Source organism: Catharus ustulatus, chromosome 33, assembly GCF_009819885.2.
Source record: "Catharus ustulatus isolate bCatUst1 chromosome 33, bCatUst1.pri.v2, whole genome shotgun sequence".
Lineage (NCBI taxonomy): Eukaryota > Metazoa > Chordata > Aves > Passeriformes > Turdidae > Catharus > Catharus ustulatus.
The window spans coordinates 1,885,810-1,905,903 of NC_046253.1; the positions used below are offsets into that span (position 1 = coordinate 1,885,810).

At 54.4% G+C, this 20,094-nt stretch overlaps 1 protein-coding gene across 1 annotated transcript in view; it reads right to left on the reverse strand.

Moving 5' to 3' along the window:
• Positions 1-2,033: 2,033 nt before the first annotated feature.
• The window catches only part of VAV1 (vav guanine nucleotide exchange factor 1), a 33,727-nt gene continuing 15,666 nt past the window's right edge, over positions 2,034-20,094 (reverse strand). The window contains exons 14-28 of the mRNA XM_033083764.1: positions 18,099-18,184; positions 16,976-17,108; positions 15,148-15,257; positions 14,943-15,044; positions 13,599-13,696; positions 12,462-12,484; positions 12,229-12,265; positions 10,435-10,571; positions 9,891-9,956; positions 9,722-9,753; positions 7,198-7,314; positions 6,437-6,524; positions 4,430-4,544; positions 2,982-3,130; positions 2,034-2,129 (exon numbers count right to left, since the gene is read on the reverse strand). Coding sequence (XP_032939655.1) covers positions 2,076-2,129; positions 2,982-3,130; positions 4,430-4,544; positions 6,437-6,524; positions 7,198-7,314; positions 9,722-9,753; positions 9,891-9,956; positions 10,435-10,571; positions 12,229-12,265; positions 12,462-12,484; positions 13,599-13,696; positions 14,943-15,044; positions 15,148-15,257; positions 16,976-17,108; positions 18,099-18,184 — 1,347 coding nt within the window. The 3' untranslated portion in view covers positions 2,034-2,075. The remainder of the gene's footprint in view (positions 2,130-2,981; positions 3,131-4,429; positions 4,545-6,436; positions 6,525-7,197; positions 7,315-9,721; positions 9,754-9,890; positions 9,957-10,434; positions 10,572-12,228; positions 12,266-12,461; positions 12,485-13,598; positions 13,697-14,942; positions 15,045-15,147; positions 15,258-16,975; positions 17,109-18,098; positions 18,185-20,094) is intronic.

Here is a 20,094-nt window from a genome sequence, read left to right on the forward strand (position 1 = left end):
CCCAATCCCAGAATTCCCCAAATCCCAGAATTTCCCCCAAATGCTGCAACTCCCCTTCCTAAAATCCTGTAATTCCCCAAATCCTGGAATTCTCAAAATCCCAAAATCCTGAAATTTCCCTTCCCAAAATCCCAGAATTCCCCCAATCCCAGAATGCCCCAAATTCCCGAATTCCCAAATCCCCAAATTTCCCCCAAATCCTGAATTCCCTTCCCAAAAATCCCAGAATCGCCCAATCCCAAATTTCCCCAAATCCCAGATTCCCCCCAAATCCTGGAATCCCCCAAATCTCAGAATTCCCCAAATCCTGAATTTCCCCAAATCTCAGAATTCCCCAAATCCTGAATTTCCCCAAATCTCAGAATTCCCCAAATCCTGAATTTCCCCAAATCCTGGAATTCCCCTCAAATCCAGGAATTTTCCCCAAATCCTGAAACTCCTCTTCCTAAAATCCTGGAATTCTCAAAATCCCAAAATCCTGAAATTTCCCAAATCCCAGAATTTCCCCCCAATCCCAGAATTCCCCCAATCCCGGAATTTCCCCCAAATCTCAAATTTCCCCAAATCCCAGAATCCCCCAATGCCAGAATTCCACAAATCCTGAATTCACCAAATCCTGGAATTCCCCCAAATCCCGAATTTCCCTCAAATCCCAAATTTCCCCAAATCCCAGAATTCCCCAAATGTCCAAATCCTCAAATCCCAGAGTTCCCCAAATCCAGGAATCCCCCAAATCCCAGAAATCCCCAAATCCTGAAATTCCCCAAATCCCCAAATTTCCCCCAAATCCCTGAATTCCCCAAATCCCCCAAATCCTGGAATTCCCTTCCCAAAAATCCCGGAATCCCCCAATTCCAGAATTGCCTAAATCCTGGAATTTCCCCCAAATCCTGAGATTCCCCAAATCCCAAATTTCCCCAAATCCCAGAACTCCCCAAATGCTGGAATCCTCAAATCCCAGAAACCCCCAATCCCAGAATTCCCCAAATCCCGGATTTCCCCCAAATCCTGCAATCCCCCAAATCTCAGAATTCCCCAAATCCTGGAATTCCTCAAATCCTGGAAATTCCCAACTCCCAAATTTCTCCAAATCCTGGAATTCCCCAAATCCAGGAATTTCCCCCAAATCCTGAAATTTCCTTCCTAAAAGTCCTGGACATCCCAACATCCTCAAATTCCCCAAATCCCAGAATTCCCATCCCAAAAATCCTGAAATTACCTTCCTAAAATTCCTGAGATTCCCCTTTCTAAAATCCTGGAGGTCCCCAAATCCCAGAATTCCCAAAATCCCGGAATCCCCAAATCCCAGAATCCCCAAATCCCAGAATTCCCCCAATGCCAAATTTCCCCCAATCCCAGAATTCCCCAAATCCTGGAATTCCACCAAATCCTGAATTTCCCCCAAATTTTGAAATCCCCCAAATCCCAGAATTCCTCAAATCCTGGAATCCCCAAATCCTGGAATTTCCCAATCCAGAATTTCCCCAAATCTCAGAATTCTCCAAATCCCAGAAATCCCCAAATACCGGAATTCCCCTTCCTAAAATCCCGAGATTCCCCTTCCTAAAATCCTGGATGTCCCCAAATCCCGAATCCCCCAAATCCTGGAATTCCCATCCCAAAAATCCTGAAATTCCCCAAATCCCGGAATCTCCCAATATCAGAATTCCCCCCAAATCCCGGAATCCCCAAATCCCAAAAATCCCCAAATCCCAGAATTTCCCCCAAATCCTGAAACTCCCCTTCCTAAAATCCTGGAATTCTCAAAATCCCAAAATCCTGAAATTCCCCAAATCCTGGAATTCCCCAAATCCCCGAATTTCCCCCCAATCCCAGAAATCCCCCAATCCCGGAATTCCCCAACCCCCTCTGGCCCCGTCCCTGTCCTGGATCCTTTCCCAGTGTCCAGCCTTGACCTCCGGCCCCAGCCGGACATTCGCGGAATTCCCGGAATTTGCCGGAATTTGGGGAAATCCCCGTTAAAATCCCCGCCCCCGGATCCGTTCCTGGTCCCGATCCTCCTTTATTGTCCCATAAATTATCGGGATTTGGGATTTGGGATTTGGGGTCAGGGGTCAGCAGTAATCCGAATAATCCTCGTCCACGTAATTGGCGGGAAACCAGCCGACCTGGGGGAGGGGACAGCGGGGTCAGGGGACACTGAGGGGACACTGGGGACATTGGGGACATTGAGGGGACAGTGGGGACACTGGGGGGATTGGGGACAGTGGGGGGATCAGGGACATGGGGACAGCGGGGTCAGGGGACATTGGGGACATTGGGGGGATTGGGGACAGGGGGACAGCGGGGTCAGGGGACAGCGAGGGGACAGTGGGGGGATTGGGGACAGCGGGGTCAGGGGACAGCGAGGGGACACTGGGGACACTGGGGGGACATTGGGGACACTGAAGGGACACTGGGGGATTGGGGACATGGGGACAGTGGGGTCAAGGGACATTGAGGGGACAGTGGGGACATTGGGGGGACACTGGGGACAGTGGGGACACTGGGGACATTGGGGACATTGAGGGGACATTGGGGACAGCGGGGTCAGGGGACAGTGAGGGGACACTGGGGACAGTGGGGACATGGAGGAGACACTGGGGTGACTGGGGACATGGGGACAGTGGGGACATTGAGGGGACAGTGGTGACAGCGGGGGGACATTGAGGGGATTGGGGACACTGGGGACATTGGGGACGCTGGGGGGATTGGGGACATGGGGACACTGGGGACATGGGGACAGTGGGGTCAGGGGACATGGGGTGACACTGGGGTGGGGACAGAGTCAGGGGTGACCCTGCTGTCCCCAAGGTGTCCCCAAATGTGGGGACAATCTCAGGGGTGACCCCACTGTCCCCAGGGTGTCCCCAGGATGTCCCCAGAGTGTCCCCCAGATGTCCCCAGGGTGTCTCCAGGGTGTCCCCAGGGTGTCCCCAGATGTCCCCAGATGTCCCTGATGTCCCCAGATGTCCCCATACCCTCCCGTAGATCTCTCCCTTCCACCATCCCGGCTGTCCCCTCTTGCTCAGCACGCGCACAATGTCCCCTTCCCGCAGTGACAGCTCCGTGCGGTCCCGCGCGCTGAAGTCGTAGCGAGCCTTGGCCGAGCCGAAACTGCGGGGGGCGCCTGGGGGGGACAGCGAGGTGTCCCCAAATGTCCCAAATCGAGCTCAAATCCAGCCCTAAATCCGACCCCAAATCCACCCCTAAATCCAGGGCTAAATCCAGCCCCAAATACAATCCCAAATTCAACCCTAAACCCAGCCCTAAATCCAGCCCCAAATCCAGCCCTAAATCCTGCCCTAAATCCAGCCCCAAATCCGGCCCCAAATCCTGCCCTAAATCCTGCCCCAATTCCAGCCCTAAATCCTGGCCCTAATCCTGCCCTAAATCCTGCCCTAAATCAGCCCCAAATCCAGCCCCAAATCCAATCCCAAATTCAATCCTAAATCCAAATCCAATCCCCAAATCCTTCCTGTTACCACCCTACAACCCCCAAAGAGGCCCCAAATCCCTTTCAAGGCCACCCCAAAACCCTGAAATCCCCTTTCAGAGCCATCCCACAACCCCAAAATCCTTTTCCACGGCCACCCCACAACCCGAAATCCCCTTTCATGGCCACCCCAAAACCCCAAATCCTTTTTCAAGGTCACCCCAAAACCCCAAATCCCCTTTCAGAGCCACCCCAAAACCCCAAATCCTTTTTCAAGACCACCCCACAACCCCAAAATCCTCTTTCAGACTCACCCCACAACCTCAAAATCCTTTTCCAGGGCCACCCCACAACCCCCAGAAACCCAAATCCCTTTTCAGAGCCGCCCAAAAACCTCAAAATCCTTTTCCAGGGCCACTCCAAAACCCCAAATCCCCTTTCAGACCCACCCCAAAACCCCAAATTTCCTTTCAGGGCCACCCCAAAACCCCAAATCCTTTTTCATGGCCACCCCACAACCTCCAAAACCCCAAATCCCTTTTCAGAACCACCCCAAAACCTCAAATCCCCTTTCAGAACCACCCCACAACCCCAAATCCCCTTTCAGGGCCCCCCCCACAACCCCAAATCCTTTTTCAGGACCACCCCACAACCCCCACAACCCCAAAATCCTTTTCCAGGGCCACAGCAAAACCCCAAATCCTTTTTCAGAGCCACCCCACAACCCTCAAAACCCCAAAATTCCTTTCCAGAACCACCCGAAAACCCCAAATCCCCTTTCAGAGCCACTCCAAAACCCCAAATCCTTTCTCATGGTCACCCCACAACCCCCAAAACCCCAAACCCCGTTTCAGAGCCACCCCACAATCACAAATCCCCTTTCAGGGCCACTCCAGAACCCCAAAATTCCTTTCCAGAATCACCTCACAACCCAAAATCCTTTTCCAGGGCCACCCCAGAACCCCAAACCCCAAATGTGGCCCCAGAGCTCACCGGGCTCTCGCGGGGCCGCGCGGGTTTCGGGGTCTCTGTAGGGCAGGGCCAGGGTCGTGTCCAGAGCCTTGAAACAATCCCGTAAGGAATTCCGCTGGTAGAACTGCACCAGCTCCTGCGGGACCCCAAAACATCCCTCAGGGGGGGCAGCGACCCCAAAACATCCCTCAGAGGGGCAGCGACCCCAAAAACCATCCCTGAGGAGAAATCAGGGACCCCCAAAAACAATCCCAGGAATGCCAGAGACCCCAAAAAATCCCTCAGGGGGGGCAGAGACCCCAAAAACCATCTCAGGGACATAACAGACCCCAAAAAGCTCATCCAGGAATGTCAGGGACCCCAAAAAATCCCTGAGGAGGTCAGAGACCCCAAAAACCATCCCAGGGAGATCAGGGATCCTAAACATCCCTGAGGGGGGGCAGCGACCCCAAAATATCCCCCAGGAATGTCAGGGACCCCAAAAAAACCCTGGGAGAAATCAGGGACCCAAAAACCATCCCAGGGACATCACAGACCCCAAAACATCCCTCAGTGGGGGCAGGGACCCCAAAAAACATCCCAGGGACATCAGGGATCCCAAAATACTCCTCAGGGGGGCAGCGACCCCAAAAACCATCCCAGGAATGCCAGGGACCCCAAAACATCCGTCAGGGGGGCAGAGACCCCAAAAACCATCCCAGGGAGATCGGGAATCCCAAAATATCCCTCAGGGAGGGGGCAGCGACCCCAAAACATCCCCCAGGAATGTTAGGGACCCCAAAAAACCCCTGGGGAGAAATCAGGGATCCCAAAAACCATCCCAGGAATGCCAGGGACCCCAAAAAATCCCTGAGGAGGTCAGAGACCCCAAAAACCATCCCAGGGAGATCAAGGACCCCAAAAAACCCTTAGGGATAAATCAGGGACCCCAAAAACCATCCCAGGGATGTTTTGGGGTTATTTGGGTATTTTCTGGGGTTTGGGATGTTTTTGGTATTTTTGGGGTGGTATTTGGGTTATTTTTGGGGTGTTTTCGGGTGTTTTGGAGGTTTTTTGGGTGATTTGGGATTATTTTGGGGTGTTGTTTGGGTGTTTTGGGATGCTTTTGGGGTGGTTTTGGGGTGGTTTTTGGGTGTTTTGGGATGCTTTTGGGGTGGTTTTGGGATGCTTTTGGGATTTTTTGGGGTGTTTTGGGGTGTTTTCAGGTGTTTTTTGAGCTATTTTTGGTGTTTTTAGGGTGTTTTTAGGGTGGTTTTGGGATGTTTTTGGGGGTATTTTGTGGTGGTTTTTTGACTTTTTGGGAGGTATTTTGGGGTGTTCGGGGTGTTTGGGGGTGTTTGGGGGTGTTTTTTTGGTTTTTGGGGCGTTTTTTGGGGGATTGGGTTGTTTGGGGGGTTTTGGGGGTTTTCTGGGGTGTTTTTTGGTTTTTTTTTGCTTTTGGGGTCTTTTTTGGGGGGGTTGGGGTGTTTTGGGGGTGGTTTTGGGGGTTTTAGGGTGTTTTTGGTGTTTTGGTGTGGTTTTAGGGTGGTTTTGGAGTGGTTTTGGGGCTATTTGGGTTTTTGGGGGGTTTGGGGTGTTTTGGGGTGTTCTTGGTGTGTTTTGGGGTATTTTGGGATTTTAGGGGGTTATTTTTGGGGTGTTTCCACGTGTTTTGGAGGTTTTTTTGGGTGTTTTGGGGTGTTTTCAGGTGTTTTTTTGTGGTATTTTTGCTGTTTTTAGGGTGTTTCTGGTGGTTTTAGAGTGTTTTTGGGATGGTTTTGGGGGTTTTGGAGCGTTTTTGCAATTTTTTTTTGTATTTTGGGGTGGTTTAGGTGTTTTGGGGTGTTTGGGGGTGTTTTTGGGGTATTTTGGGGTGTTTTCGGGTGTTTTCGGGCGTTTTGGGTTTTTTTGGGGTGGTTTTGGGTTTTTGGGGTGTTTTTGGACTGTTTTTTTGGGTTTTAGGCTGTTTTTGGTGTGTTTGGGGGTGTTTTTGGGGTGTTTTCAGGTATTTTTGGGGTGTTTTTTGGTGTTTTTGGGGCGCTCTCTCACCACCAGCCCCCGGAACGCTTTCCTCTCGGTCACCCAGTAGAGCCCCTCGCTCGCTGCCACCTTGATGTGCTTCACCTGCCCGCGGAACCTGCGGCGGCGGAGTCACCCTCGGCTCCTCCTCCCTCCCTCCCTCCCTCCTTCCCTCCCTCCTTCCCCGGAGTCACCCCCGGCTCCTCCTCCCTCCCTCCCTCCCTCCTTCCCTCCCCCGGAGTCACCCTCGGCTCCTCCTCCCTCTCCCTCCCTCCTTCCTTCCTTCCTTCCCTCTCCCTCTCCCTCCTCCGTCCATCCCTCCCTCTCCTGTCCCTCCCTCCTTCCCTCTCCCTCTCTTTCCGTTCCTCCCTCCCTCCTTCTACCTCTCTCCCCTGTCTCCTCCTTCTACCTCTCCCTCCTGTCCCCACTGTCCCACTGTCCCCTCTGTCCCCACTGTCCCCAATCCCCCCACTGTCCCCTCTGTCTCCAATCCCCCCTCTGTCCCCAGTGTCCCCAGTGTCCCCAATCCCCCCCACTGTCCCCAAACCCCCTCACTGTCCCACTGTCCCCAGTGTCCCCAGTGTCCCCTCTGTCCCCACTGTCCCCTCTGTCCCCACTGTCCCCAATCCCCCCCGTGTCCCCACTGTCCCCAATCCCCCCCACTGTCCCCAAACCCCCTCACTGTCCCACTGTCCCCAGTGTCCCCACTGTCCCCTCTGTCCCCAATCCCCCCTCTGTCCCCACTGTCCCCCCCGGTGTCCCCTCTGTCCCCACTGTCCCCCGTCCCTCACTTGACGCTGATGGCGAAGTCCCCGGGCTCTCGCAGCCGCTGCCGCACCAGGAAGGCGCCGTCGGAGCGGGGGGACAGCGCCTGCTCGGCCTCGGCGCGCTCCAGGGGACCCCCGAACCTGGGAAAGGGGGTGTGACCCCAAAAACTGCACTGGGACCCCCAAAAACCCCAGCCTCCCGCTCCAGGGGACCCCCGAACCTGGGAAAGGGGGTGTGACCCCAAAATCTGCATCGGGACTCCCAAAACCCTGATCCAGGGAACCCCCAAACCTGCAAGACACCCCAAACACTGCACCTGGGACCCCCAAAAACCCCAGCCCCCGCTCCAGGGGACCCCCAAAACTGGGGAGCACCCCAAAAACTGCATCGGGACCCCAAAAATCCCACCCGGGACCCCAAAAACTGCACTGGGACACCCAAAAACCCCGCCCGGGACCCCAAAAACCCCACCTTGGACCCCAAAAACTGCATCGGGACCCCCAAAAACCCCGACCCCCGCTCCAGGGGGACCCCCAAACCTGGGGAAAGGGGGTGTGACCCGAAAAACTGCACTGGGACCCCCAAAAACGCTACCCGGGACCCCAAAACCTGCACTGGGACCCCCCAAAACCCCGCCCGGGACCCCAAAAACCCCGCCCGGGACCCCAAAAACTGCACTGGGACCCCCAAAAACCCCACCCGGGACCCCAAAAACTGCACTGGGACCCCCAAAAACCCCACCCGGGACCCCAAAAACTGCACTGGGACCCCCAAAACTGCATCAGGACCCCCAAACCCCCACCCAGGACCCCCAAAAACCCCACCCGGAACCCCCAAATACCGCACCTGGGACCCCAAAATCCCCACCCCCAACTCCAGGGTCCCATGTGAGAATTATGGGGTTCATGGTGAAAATTTTGGAATTCAGGATTAAAATTTTAGGGTCCCGTGTGCGAATTTGGGGGTTCAGGGTGAAAATTTTGGGGTTCGGGGAGGAATTTGGGGTTCAGGGTGAAAATTTTGGGGTTCAGGGGAGATTTTGGGGTTTCAGGTGAAAATTTTGGGGTTCAGGGTGAAAATTTTGGGGTCTCATGTGTGAATTTTCGGGTTCAGGGTGAGGATTTTGGGGTTCAGGGTAAGAATTTTGGGGTTCGGGGTGAAAATGTTTGGGTTCAGATGAAAATTTCGGTGTTCAGGGGAGATTTTCGGGTTTCAGGTGGGAATTTTGGGGTCCAGGGTGAAAATTTTGGGGTCCCATGTGAGAATTTTGGGGTTCAGGGTGAGAATTTTGGAATTCAGGATTAAAATTTTAGGGTCCCGTGTGCGAATTTGGGTTCAGGGTGAAAATTTTGTGTTTCATGACGAAAATTTTGAGGTTCAGGGTGAAAATTTTGGGGTTCAGGTGAGGAATTTTGGGGTTCAGGGTGAGAATTTTGCATTCCCAGATGTGAATTTGAGGTTTCAGGGGAGAATTTGGGATTCAGGATGAAAATTTTGGGGTCTCATGTTTGAACTTTGGGGTTCAAGGGAGGAATTCGAGGTTCAGAATGAAAAATTTGGGGTTCAGGGTGAGAATTTTGGGGTTCAGGTGAGGAATTTGGGGTCCAGGGTGAAAATGTTGGGGTCCCATGTGAGAATTTTGGGGTTCAGGGTGAGAATTTTGGAATTCAGGATTAAAATTTTAGGGTCCCGTGTGCGAATTTGGGGGTTCAGGGTGAAAATTTTGGGGTTCCGGGAGGAATTTTGGGTTCAGGGTGCAAATTTTGGGTTTCATGACGAAAATTTTGAGGTTCAGGGTGAAAATTTTGGAGTTCAGGTGAAAATTTTGGGGTTCAAGGAAGAATTTGGGGTTCAGGGTGAGAATTTTGCATTCCCAGATGTGAATTTGAGGTTTCAGGGTGAGAATTTTGTGGATCAGGGGGAGAATTTGGGATTCAGGATGAAAATTTTGGGGTCTCATGTTTGAACTTTGGGGTTCAAGGGAGGAATTTGAGGTTCAGGGTGAAAATTTTGGGGTTCAGGGTGAGATTTTGGGGTCTCATGTGTGAATTTTCGGGTTCAGGGTGAGGATTTTGGGGTTCAGGGTAAGAATTTTGGGGTTCGGGGTGAAAATGTTTGGGTTCAGATGAAAATTTCGGGGTTCAGGGGAGATTTTCGGGTTTCAGGTGGGAATTTTGGGGTTCAGGGTGAAAATTTTGGGGTCCCATGTGAGAATTTTGGGGTTCAGGGTGAGAATTTTGGAATTCAGGATTAAAATTTTAGGGTCCCGTGTGCGAATTTGGGGGTTCAGGGTGCAAATTTTGCGTTTCAGGATGAAAATTTTGAGGTTCAGGGTGAAAATTTTGGGGTTCAGGGTGAGAATTTTGCGTTCCCAGATGTGAATTTGAGGTTTCAGGGTGAGAATTTTGAGATTCAGGGGAGAATTTTGAATTCAGGATGAAAATTTTGGGGTCCCATGTTTGAACTTTGGGGTCCAAGGGAGGAATTTGAGGTTCAGGGTGAAAATTTTGGGGTTCAGGGTGAGAATTTCGGGGTCCCCCCACTGACCAGGGATAGACGGAGAGATCCGGCAGCGGCACCTGAGGGAAGAGGGGGAGCCCAAAATTAACGGGGGGGCGGATAAACCCGATCCCAGAGCCCCCTCCCCAAATTCGGGGGGACCCCCCCAACGATCCGGGGGGGTTTTTTTTTGGGGTGCGGGTCCCCCAAAACTCACGGACACAAAGGGTCTGACGGCGCTGCTGGGGAACCAGCCCAGATCCCCGCTGGCCACGTTCCGGCCCTGGGGGCGAAATTTGGGGGGTCCGGGGGGGGTCCCGAGACCTCCGAGGGGTGGGGGAGACCCTCAGGGGTCCCCAAAACCCCCCTGGAATTTGGGGAGAATCTCAGGGGTCCCCAAAACCCCCAGGAATTGGGGGAGAACCTCGGGGGTCCCCAAACCCCCCAGAAATTGGGGGAGGACCCCGGGGGTCTCTCGTGACCATGGGGGTCTCCCCTAGACCCAATTGCCCACCCTGGGGGTCCCAATCCCATCCTGAGGGTCCCATCCCCATTTCAGGGGTCTCATCCCCATTTCAGGGGTCCCACCCCCATTTTAAGGGTCCCACCCTGGGGGTCCCAACCTGGACGTCCCACCCCCATTTCAGGGGTCCCACTCTGAGGGTCCCACCCCCATTTCAGGGGTCCCAAAATCACCCTGAGGGTCCCACCCCCATTTCCGGGATCCCACCCCCCCGTGTCCCCCCCCCAGTGTCCCCCACCTGCCACCAGAGCTCCTCGGCCTCGGCCGTTGTCACCTCGATGACGTCACCGGGGCTGAGGCGCAGGGGGGGCCCCAGGACCCCCGGCGGGGGGGGGACCCCGCTGTAGGGCTGGGTGCTCTCCATTTTGGGGAGTCCTGGGGGGAACCCCAAAAATTGGTTGGGGGGAGTCAAAATTTCTCCTGGAAACCCCAAAAATTGATTGGGGGGGATCAAAAATCCCCAAAAATTGATTGGGGGGGGGAATCCCTAAAAATGGACTGGGGGAGGTCAAAAATCCCCCCGGGAACCCCAAAAATGGATTTGGGGCGGTCAAAAATCCCTAAAAATGGATTTGGGGGGGTCAAAATTCACCCCAGACCCCCCAAAAATGGGTTGGGGAAGGTGAAAAATCCTCCTGGGAGCCCCAGAAATTGATTGGGGGGGTAAAAAGTCCCCAAAATGGATTGGGAGGGGGGTAAAAAACCACCCTAATAACACCAAAAATTGATTGGAGGGGTTAAAAATCCCCCAAAATGGATTGGGGGGGTGAAAAATCCCTAAAAATGGATTGGAGGGGGGTCAAAAATCCCCTTGGGAACCCCAAAAATGGATTTGGGGCGGTCAAAAATCCCTTAAAATGGATTGGGGGGGGGTAAAAAAACCACCCCAGGTACCCCAAAAATGGATTGGGGGCGGTCAAAAATCCCTTAAAATGGATTGGGGGGGGGTAAAAAAACCACCCCAGGTACCCCAAAAATGGATTGGGGGGGTTCAAAAATCAAAAATCCCCAAAAATTGATTGGGGGGAGGGGAAAATCCCTAAAAATGGACTGGGGGAGGTAAAAAATCCCCTTGGGAATCCCAAAAATGGGTTGGGAGGGGAAAAAAACCACCCCAGGAACCCCGAAAATTGATTGGGGGGGTTCAAAATCCCTAAAAATTGATTGGGAGGGGTCAAAAATCACCCCAGACCCCCCAAAAATCTGTTGGGGAAGGTGAAAAATCTGCCTAGGACCCCCAAAAATGGATTGGGGGAGGTCAAAAATCCCCAAAAAATTGATTGGGGGTTCAAAAATCCTCCTGGGAACCCCAAAAATGGGTTGGGGACGGTGAAAAATCCACCTGGGAACCCCAAAAATGGATTGAGGGGGAGGGTCAAAAACCCCCCAAAATTGATTGGGGGTTCAAAAATCCTTCTGGGAACCCCAAAAATGGATTTGGGGAGGTCAAAAATCCCCAAAAAATTGATTGAGGGGATCAAAAATCCTCCTGGGAACCCCAAAAATGGACTGGAGCGGTCAAAAACCCCCAAAAATAGATTTGGGGGGGTCAAAAATCCTTCTAGGAAACCCAAAAATAGATTGGGGGAGGTCAAAAATCCCAAAAAAATTGATTGGGGGGGTAAAAAATTCTCATGGGAACCCCAAAAATGGACTGGGGGAGGTCAAAAACCCCAAAAAATGGATTGGGAGGGGTCAAAAATCCCCAAAAATTGATTGGGGAGGGTGAAAAATCCTCCTGGCAACTCCAAGAATGGATTTGGGGGGGTCAGGACCACCCAAAATCCCCCCAAAATCTGTCCTGGAGGGGTCAGGAGCACCCAAAATCCCCCCAAAATCTGTCCTGGGGGGGTGGATCAAGACCCCCCAAAATCTGTCCTGGGGTGTTGGGACCACCCAAAATCCCCCCAAAATCTGTCCTGGGGCGTCGGAACCCTCCAAAACTCTCCAAAATCTGTCATGGGAAGGTCAGGACCACCCAAAATCCCCCCAAAATCTTTCCCGGGGGGGTCAGGACCCCCAAATTCCTCACCCAGTTTATTCTCAGGTCCTGGTCGCTGCGATTTGTGCTGGGGGGGAGGACGAGACTTGCGTGAGTTTGGGGGGGATTTGGGGGGGTTTGGACCCCCCCAGAGACCCCCAGGGAACCCCCCAGAGACCCCCAGGGAACCCCCCAGAGACCCCCAGGCCCTCCCCCCAAGGGATCCCCCCAAAAAATCCCGGGAATTTCCGCCCATCCGGAGCCGTTTTCCCAAATTTTGGTACCTTCCGAGCGCCCGAGCCGGGATCTGGGGGAAGGAAAAGCTCGTTAGGGAGGGGTAATTAGTGCCGTTCTTAATTAGTGATGAGGTAATTAGATACTGGATTAATTAATGAAAGGGGAACTAGCCCATCCTTAATTAATGATGGAGTAATTAAACACTGCCTTAATTAATAATGGGGTAACTAGCCTCTCTCTTAATTAACGTTGGGGTAATTAGTCCAGCCCCTAATTAATGAGGAGGTTATTTGCCCCACCACTAATTAATGCTGGGACTAATTGACTCCTCTCTTAATTAACAATTGCATTTAATGAATTGTGCAAATTAATTCCATTATTAAAGCATCCCACAATGCTTTGCTCCATAGCGGCCAATCTTGTATCCCACAATGCCCTGCTGTGTCAGCCATCTTGTAACCCACAATGCCCTGCTGTGTCAGCCATCTTGTATCCCTCAGTACTCAATGTCAGCCATCTTGTATCCCACAATGTCCGGCTGTGCCAGCCATCTTATATCTCGCAATACTCAGTGTCAGCCATCTTGTATCCTACAATGTCCAGCTGTGTCAGCCATCTTGTATCCCTCAATACTCAGCGTGAGCCATCTTGTATCCCACAGTGCCCTGCTGTGTCAGCCATCTTGTATCCCACTATACACAATGTCAGCCATCTTGTATCCCACAGTGCCCTGCTGTGTCAACCATCTTGTATCCCTCAATACTCAATGTCAGCCATCTTGCCTCCTACAACGTCTGGCTGTGTTGGCTACCTTGTATCCCTCAATACTCAATGTCAGCCATCTTGTATCCCTCAATACTCAACGTCAGCCATCTTGTATCATACAGTGCCCATCTGTGTCAGCCATCTTGTATCCTGCAGTGCCCTGCTGTGTCAGCCATCTTGTATCCCACAGTGCCCTGCTGTGTCAGCCATCTTGTATCCCACAGTGCCCTGCTGTGTCAGCCATCTTGTATTCCACAGTGCCCTGCTGTGTCTGCCATCTTGTATCCCTCAATACTCCATGTCAGCCATCTTGTGGGATCACAATGCCCCACCCTCCTGTTCCCATCTGCTGTTTCCCTCCTCCCCAAATCCCTCCCCAATCCCATAACTCCCCTCCCCAATCCCATGATGCCCCTCACCACTTCCGGCTTTCCCGCAGGTGCCCACTCTGCCCAGGCACTCCTTGTGGGCGGGGGCGCGGCAGCGGCTGCAGCGATAGCCCTGGTAGAAGGTGCCCCTGGGCACACAGGGGGACACAGGGGGGACACACAGGGTCACGGTCACTGGGGACACCACCAGCCATGCCCCACAGCCACCCCAGACTGACCAGGACTGACTAGTCCGTGATTGGCCTGGGATTCACCAGTCCATGATTGACCAGGACTGACCAGACCAGGACTGGCCAGTCCATGATTGGCCTGAGACTGACCAGGACTGAGCAGTCTGTGATTGGCCTGAGAATGACCAGTCCAGGACTGACCATGACTGACCAGTCCAAACTTGACTCGCCTTGGCCTTGACCTCCACCCAACCTTGATCCACCTTGGCCTTCGCCCAACCTTGACCCACCTTGACCCCTTGACCTCCACCCAACCATTGACCCACCTTGGCCTTGACCTCCACCCAACCTTGACCCATGTTGGCCTTAACCCAACCTTGACCCATGTTGGCCTTGACCCAACCTTGACCCACCTTGGCCTTGACCCAACCTTGACCCATGTTGGCCTCCACCCAACCTTGACCCACCTTGGCCTTGACCCAACCTTGACCCACCTTGGCCTTGACCCAACCTTGACCCACCTTGGCCTCCACCCAACCTTGACCCACCTTGGCCTTGACCCAACCTTGACCCACCTTGGCCTTGACCCAACCTTGACCCACCTTGGCCTTGACCCAACCTTGACCCACCTTGGCCTCCACCCAACCTTGACTCACCTTGGCCTCCACCCAACCTTGACTCACCTTGGCCTTGACCCAACCTTGACCCACCTTGGCCTCCACCCAACCTTGACTCACCTTGGCCTTGACCTCCACCCAACCTTGACCCATCTTGGCCTTGACCTCCACCCAACCTTGACTCACCTTGGTCTCCACCCAACCTTGACCCATCTTGGCCTTGACCTCCACCCAACCTTGACTCACCTTGGTCTCCACCCAACCTTGACCTATCTTGGCCTTGACCTCCACCCAACCTTGACCCACCTTGGCCTTGACCCAACCTTGACTCACTTGGCCTTGACCTATCTTGGTCTTCACCCACCTTGGCCTCCACCCAACCATTGACCCACCCTGGTCTTGACCTCTACCCAACCTTGAGCACCCTCCAAGGCTTGACCCACCTTGACCTCGACCTTCTTATGACCCCACTCACCCCCCTCCATCACCAACTTCCACCTTGACCCACCCAACCTTGACCCACCCAACCTCCAACCCTCTCCCAGAGCCCCCCCATGGCCTCCCCAGGACGATTTCGGGGTCCCTACCTCAGCAACATCTGGCAGGCCTTGCAGGACGTGGTGTCCTCGAAGGAGAACATCTGGAAGTCGTGTCCGTCGGCCAGGGCGTGCTCGGGGAAGATGTTGGACCTGCCGGATGCAGGGAACACCTGCCTTAGGTGGGGACAAACTGGGGAAGGGGAGGACAGTGGGGACAGGTGTGATGTCCCAAAATGGGGACAGGGCCACCTACAGGGCCATCTCGAACTGCTCCAGCCACTTCTTCTTGAGCTCGCGCGTCTTGAAGAAGAGCTCGTAGTCCTGCAGCCCGGCCGTGTGCAGCAGCACGAAGGTGTGGGACCACTGCGGGGTGGGGAGGGGGTCAGCCGGGGCCCCCCAAAATGGGGGGGGTTTGGGGTGCACCAGGGATCAGGGAATTTACCAGGGAATGGGAGTTTGGGGTTCACCAGGGATTGGGGTTTGAGGTTCATCAGGGAATGAGATTTTGGGGTTCACCAGGGATCAGGATCTGGGAATTCACCAGGGAATGGGGTTTGAGGTTCATCAGGGATTGAGGTTTTGGGGTGCACCAGGGATCAGGGAATTCACTAGGGAGTGGAGTTTGGGGTTCATTGGGGATCAGGGGATTCACCAGGGAATGGAGTTTGGGGTTCACCAGGGACCAGGGTGTTGGAGCCATCAGGGAATGGGGTTTTGGGGTTCACTATGGAATGGGGTTTGGGGTTCACCAGGGAATGGGGTTTGGGATTCATCAAGGATTGAGGTTTTGGGGTTCACCCGGGATCAGGGAATTCACCAGGGAATGGAGTTTGGGGTTCACCAGGGACCAGGGTGTTGGAGCCATCAGGGAATGGGGTTTTGGGGTTCACTATGGAATGGGGTTTGGGGTTCACCATGGATCACCATGGATCAGGGTTTTGGGGTTCACCAGGGAATGGGGTGTTGGGGTTCACCAGGGAAAAGAGGTTTGAGGTCCACAGGATCTGGACATTTAGGACCACGAGGGACCTGAACATTTGTGACCCCCAGGAACTGAGACCCTGGGATCCACCAGAGCTGGACCTCTGAGGTCATTGGGAGCAGGATCTGGACACAGGAATGGATGGACATCGGGAACGGGATGGACATTGGGAATAGGATGGACATTGGGAATAGGATGGACATTGGGAATGGGACACGGGAATGGGATGGACATTGGGAATGGGATGGACATCGGGAATGGGATGGACATTGGGAATGGGATGGACACGGGAATGAGATGGACATCGGGAATGGGATGAACATTGGGAATGGGACATGGGAATGGAATGGACACAGGAACAGGATGGACATCAGGAATGGGATGGACATCGGGAATGAGATGGACATTGGGAATGGGACACGGGAATGGGATGGACATTGGGAATGGGATGGACATTGGGAATGGGACACGGGAATGGGATGGACATCGGGAATGGGACACGGGAATGGGATGGACATTGGGAATGGGATGAACATTGGGAATGGGACGTGGGAATGGGATGGACATTGGGAATGGGATGGACACAGGAACAGGATGGACATCAGGAATGGGATGGACATCGGGAATGGGATGGACATTGGGAACGGGATGGACATCGGGAATGGGATGGACATTAGGAATGGGACACGGGAATGGGATGGACACGGGAATGGGATGGACATTGGGAACAGGATGGACATTGGGAATGGGACGTGGGAATGGGATGGACATTGGGAATGGGATGGACACTGGGAATGGGATGGACATCAGGAATGGGATGAACACAGGAATGGGATGGATATAGGGAACGGGATGGACATCGGGAATGGGATGGACACAGGGATGGGATGGACACAGGACTGGAATGGACATCAGGAACAGGATGGACATTGGGAATGGGAGGGATATTGGGAATGGGATGGACACGGGAATGGGATGAACATCAAGAACCACCCGCAAGACCGGCCACTCGTGTCCACCTGTCCCCTTCGGGACGGGGACACTGGCCCTGGTGGCACCTGGACATGGCGTCCCCCGGTCCCCATGGTGTCCCCGGTACCTTCTTGCCGTCGCGAGGTCCGAGGCCGCCGTCCCGCAGCTGGTGGCTCTGCAGCTCCACCACGTCCTTGGCCTCGTACGAGTCCCCGCGGCGCTTGCAGATGATCAGCGCCTTGTCCAGCAGGAAGCCGTACCTGGGGACGGTGACAGGGGGTGGCACCGTGTCCCCGAGGCCACCGTGCGCCGCGGGGTGTCCCCATGGTGTGCCTGTGGTGTCCCCAAGGGTGTGCCCATAGTATCCCCAAGGGTGTCCCTGTGGGGTTTTGGTTTTCTCATATCCCCATGGTGTCCCTGAGGTGTCCCCATGGTGTCCCCAAGGTGTCCCTGAGGTGTCCCTGACGTGTCCCCAGTGTCCCTCAGGTGTCCCTGTGGTGTCCCCATATCCCCATGGTGTTCCCAAGGTGTCCCCATGGTGTTCCCATGGTGTCCCCAAGGTGTCCCTGAGGTGTCCCCAAGTCTCCATAGTGTCCCTGAGGTGTCCTCAAGGGTGTTGTCCATGTCTCCTTGGTGCCCCTGAGGTGTCCCCAGTGTCCCCCAGATGTCCCCATGGGTGTCCCCATGTCCCCACGGTGTCCCCGTGGTGTCCCCAGGTGTCCCAAGGTGTCCCCATGGTGTTCCCATGGTGTCCCCAAGGTGTCCCCAAGTCTCCATGGTGTCCCTGAGGTGTCCTCAAGGGTGTTGTCCATGTCCCCTTGGTGCCTCTGAGGTGTCCCCAGTGTCCCCCAGATGTCCCCATGGGTGTCCCCATGTCCCCATGGTGTCCCTGTGGTGTCCCCAAGGGTGTCCTCATGTCCCCATGGTGTCCCCGTGGTGTTCCCAGGTGTCCCAAGGTGTCTCTGAGGTGTCCCCAAGTGTCCCCAAGGTGTCCCCAGCTGTCCCCCAGGTATCCCCACATGTCCCCAGGTGTCCTCAAGGTGTCCCCAGGTGTCCCCAAGGTGTCCCCAGCTGTCCCCCAGGTATCCCCACATGTCCCCAGGTGTCCTCAAGGTGTCCCCAGGTGTCCCCAGGTGTCCCCAAGGTGTCCCCCAGGTATCCCCACATGTCCACAGGTGTCCTCAGGTATCCCCAGGTGTCCCCAGATGTCCCCAGTGTCCCCCAGGTGTCCCCAGGTGTCCCTGGCCCACCTGTCCACCTTGGAGCGCCTCTCGGTGCTGGAGACCTTCAGCTCACCATCGATCTTGGGGCGCCCGAACTGCGCCAGGGACTGCGGCTGGGAACGGGACACGGGATCGGGATGGACACGGGATCAGGATGGACACGGGGTGGACATGGGAACAGGACATGGGAACGGGACACGGGATCAGGATGGACATGGGATCGGGATGGACATGGGATGGACATTGGGATGGACACGGGATGGATGGACATGGGAACAGGACATGGGATTGGGATGGACACAGGATGGACATGGGATGGACACGGGATAGATGGACATGGGATTGGGATGGACATGGGATGGACATTGGGATGGACACAGGATGGACACGGGATGGACATGGGAACAGGACATGGGATTGGGATGGACACAGAATGGACATTGGGAATGGGATGGACACGGGGTGGGCATGGGAATGGGATGGACACGGGACCAGGACATGGGATTGGGATGGACACAGAATGGACATTGGGAATGGGATGGACACGGGGTGGGCATGGGAATGGGATGGACACGGGACCAGGATGGACACAGGATGGACATGGGATGGACACGGGATGGATATGGGAATGGACATGGGATGGACATGGGATCGGGACATGGGAACGGGACGTGGGAATAGGATGGACATGGGATGGATATGGGATGGACACGGAAAGGACACGGGATGGACACGGGATGGACATGGGAACGGGACATGGGAACGGGATGGACACAGGATGGACATTGGGATCACGATGGACATGGGATGGACATGGGAATGGGATGGACACGGGATGGACACAGGAATGGGATGGACATAGGATGGACACGGGATGGACATGGGATGGACATGGGAATGGGATGGACACGGGATGGACACAGGAATGGGACACAGGAATGGGATGGACATAGGATGGACATGGGATGGACATGGGATGGACATGGGATGGACATTGGGAATGGGATGGACACAGGAGTGGGGTGGATACAGGATGGACACAGGAAGGACACGGGAATGGGATGAACACAGGATGGACACAGGATGGACACGGGATGGACATTGGGGATGGTATGTAGGAATGGGATGGACATTGGGAACAGGATGGACATTGAGAATGGGATGACATTGGGAATGGGATGGACATCAGGAACAGGATGGACACAAGGTGGACATGGGATGGACACGGGATGGACATCGAGAACAGGATGGACATTGTGAACAGGACATGGGAACAGGACACAGGAACGGGATGGACATGGGATGGACATCAGGAATGGGATGGACATTGGGAATGGGATGGACATTGGAACCAGGACACGGGATGGACACAGGATTGACATCGGGAATGGGATGGACATTGGGAACAGGATGGACATTGGGAATGGGATGGACATTGGAACCAGGACATGGGATGGACACGGGATTGACATCGGGAATGGGATGGACACAGGAACAGGACACAGGAATGGGAAATGGGAACGGGATTGACACCGGGAACAGGACGGACATTGGGAGGATTTGGGGAATTTGGGCTGGGGACAATTGGGGGGTCCCAGGAGAGGATTTGGGGGTCCCAGGGGTGATTTTGGGGGTCCCAGGGGGGGTCCCAGGGTGGGATTTTAAGTGATTTTGGGCGTCTCAAGATGGATTTTGGGAGATTTTGAGGGTCCTGGGGGTGATTTTGGGGGTCCCATGTGGTTTTGGGGGTCCCCGGGTAGGATTTTGGGGGTCCCAGTGTGGGATTTTAGGTGATTTTGGGGGTCCTAGGATGGATTTTGGGGGATTCTGAGGGTCCCAGGGGGTTTTTCAGGGTCCCAGGGTGGTTTTTGGGGGTCCCAGGATGGATTTTGGGGATCCCAGGGGGATTTTGAGGGTCCCAGGATGGATTTTGGGGGATTTTGAGGGTCCTGGGGGCGATTTTGGGGGTCCTAGGATGGATTTTGGAGGTTCCAGGATGGTTTTTGGGGGTCCAGGATGGATT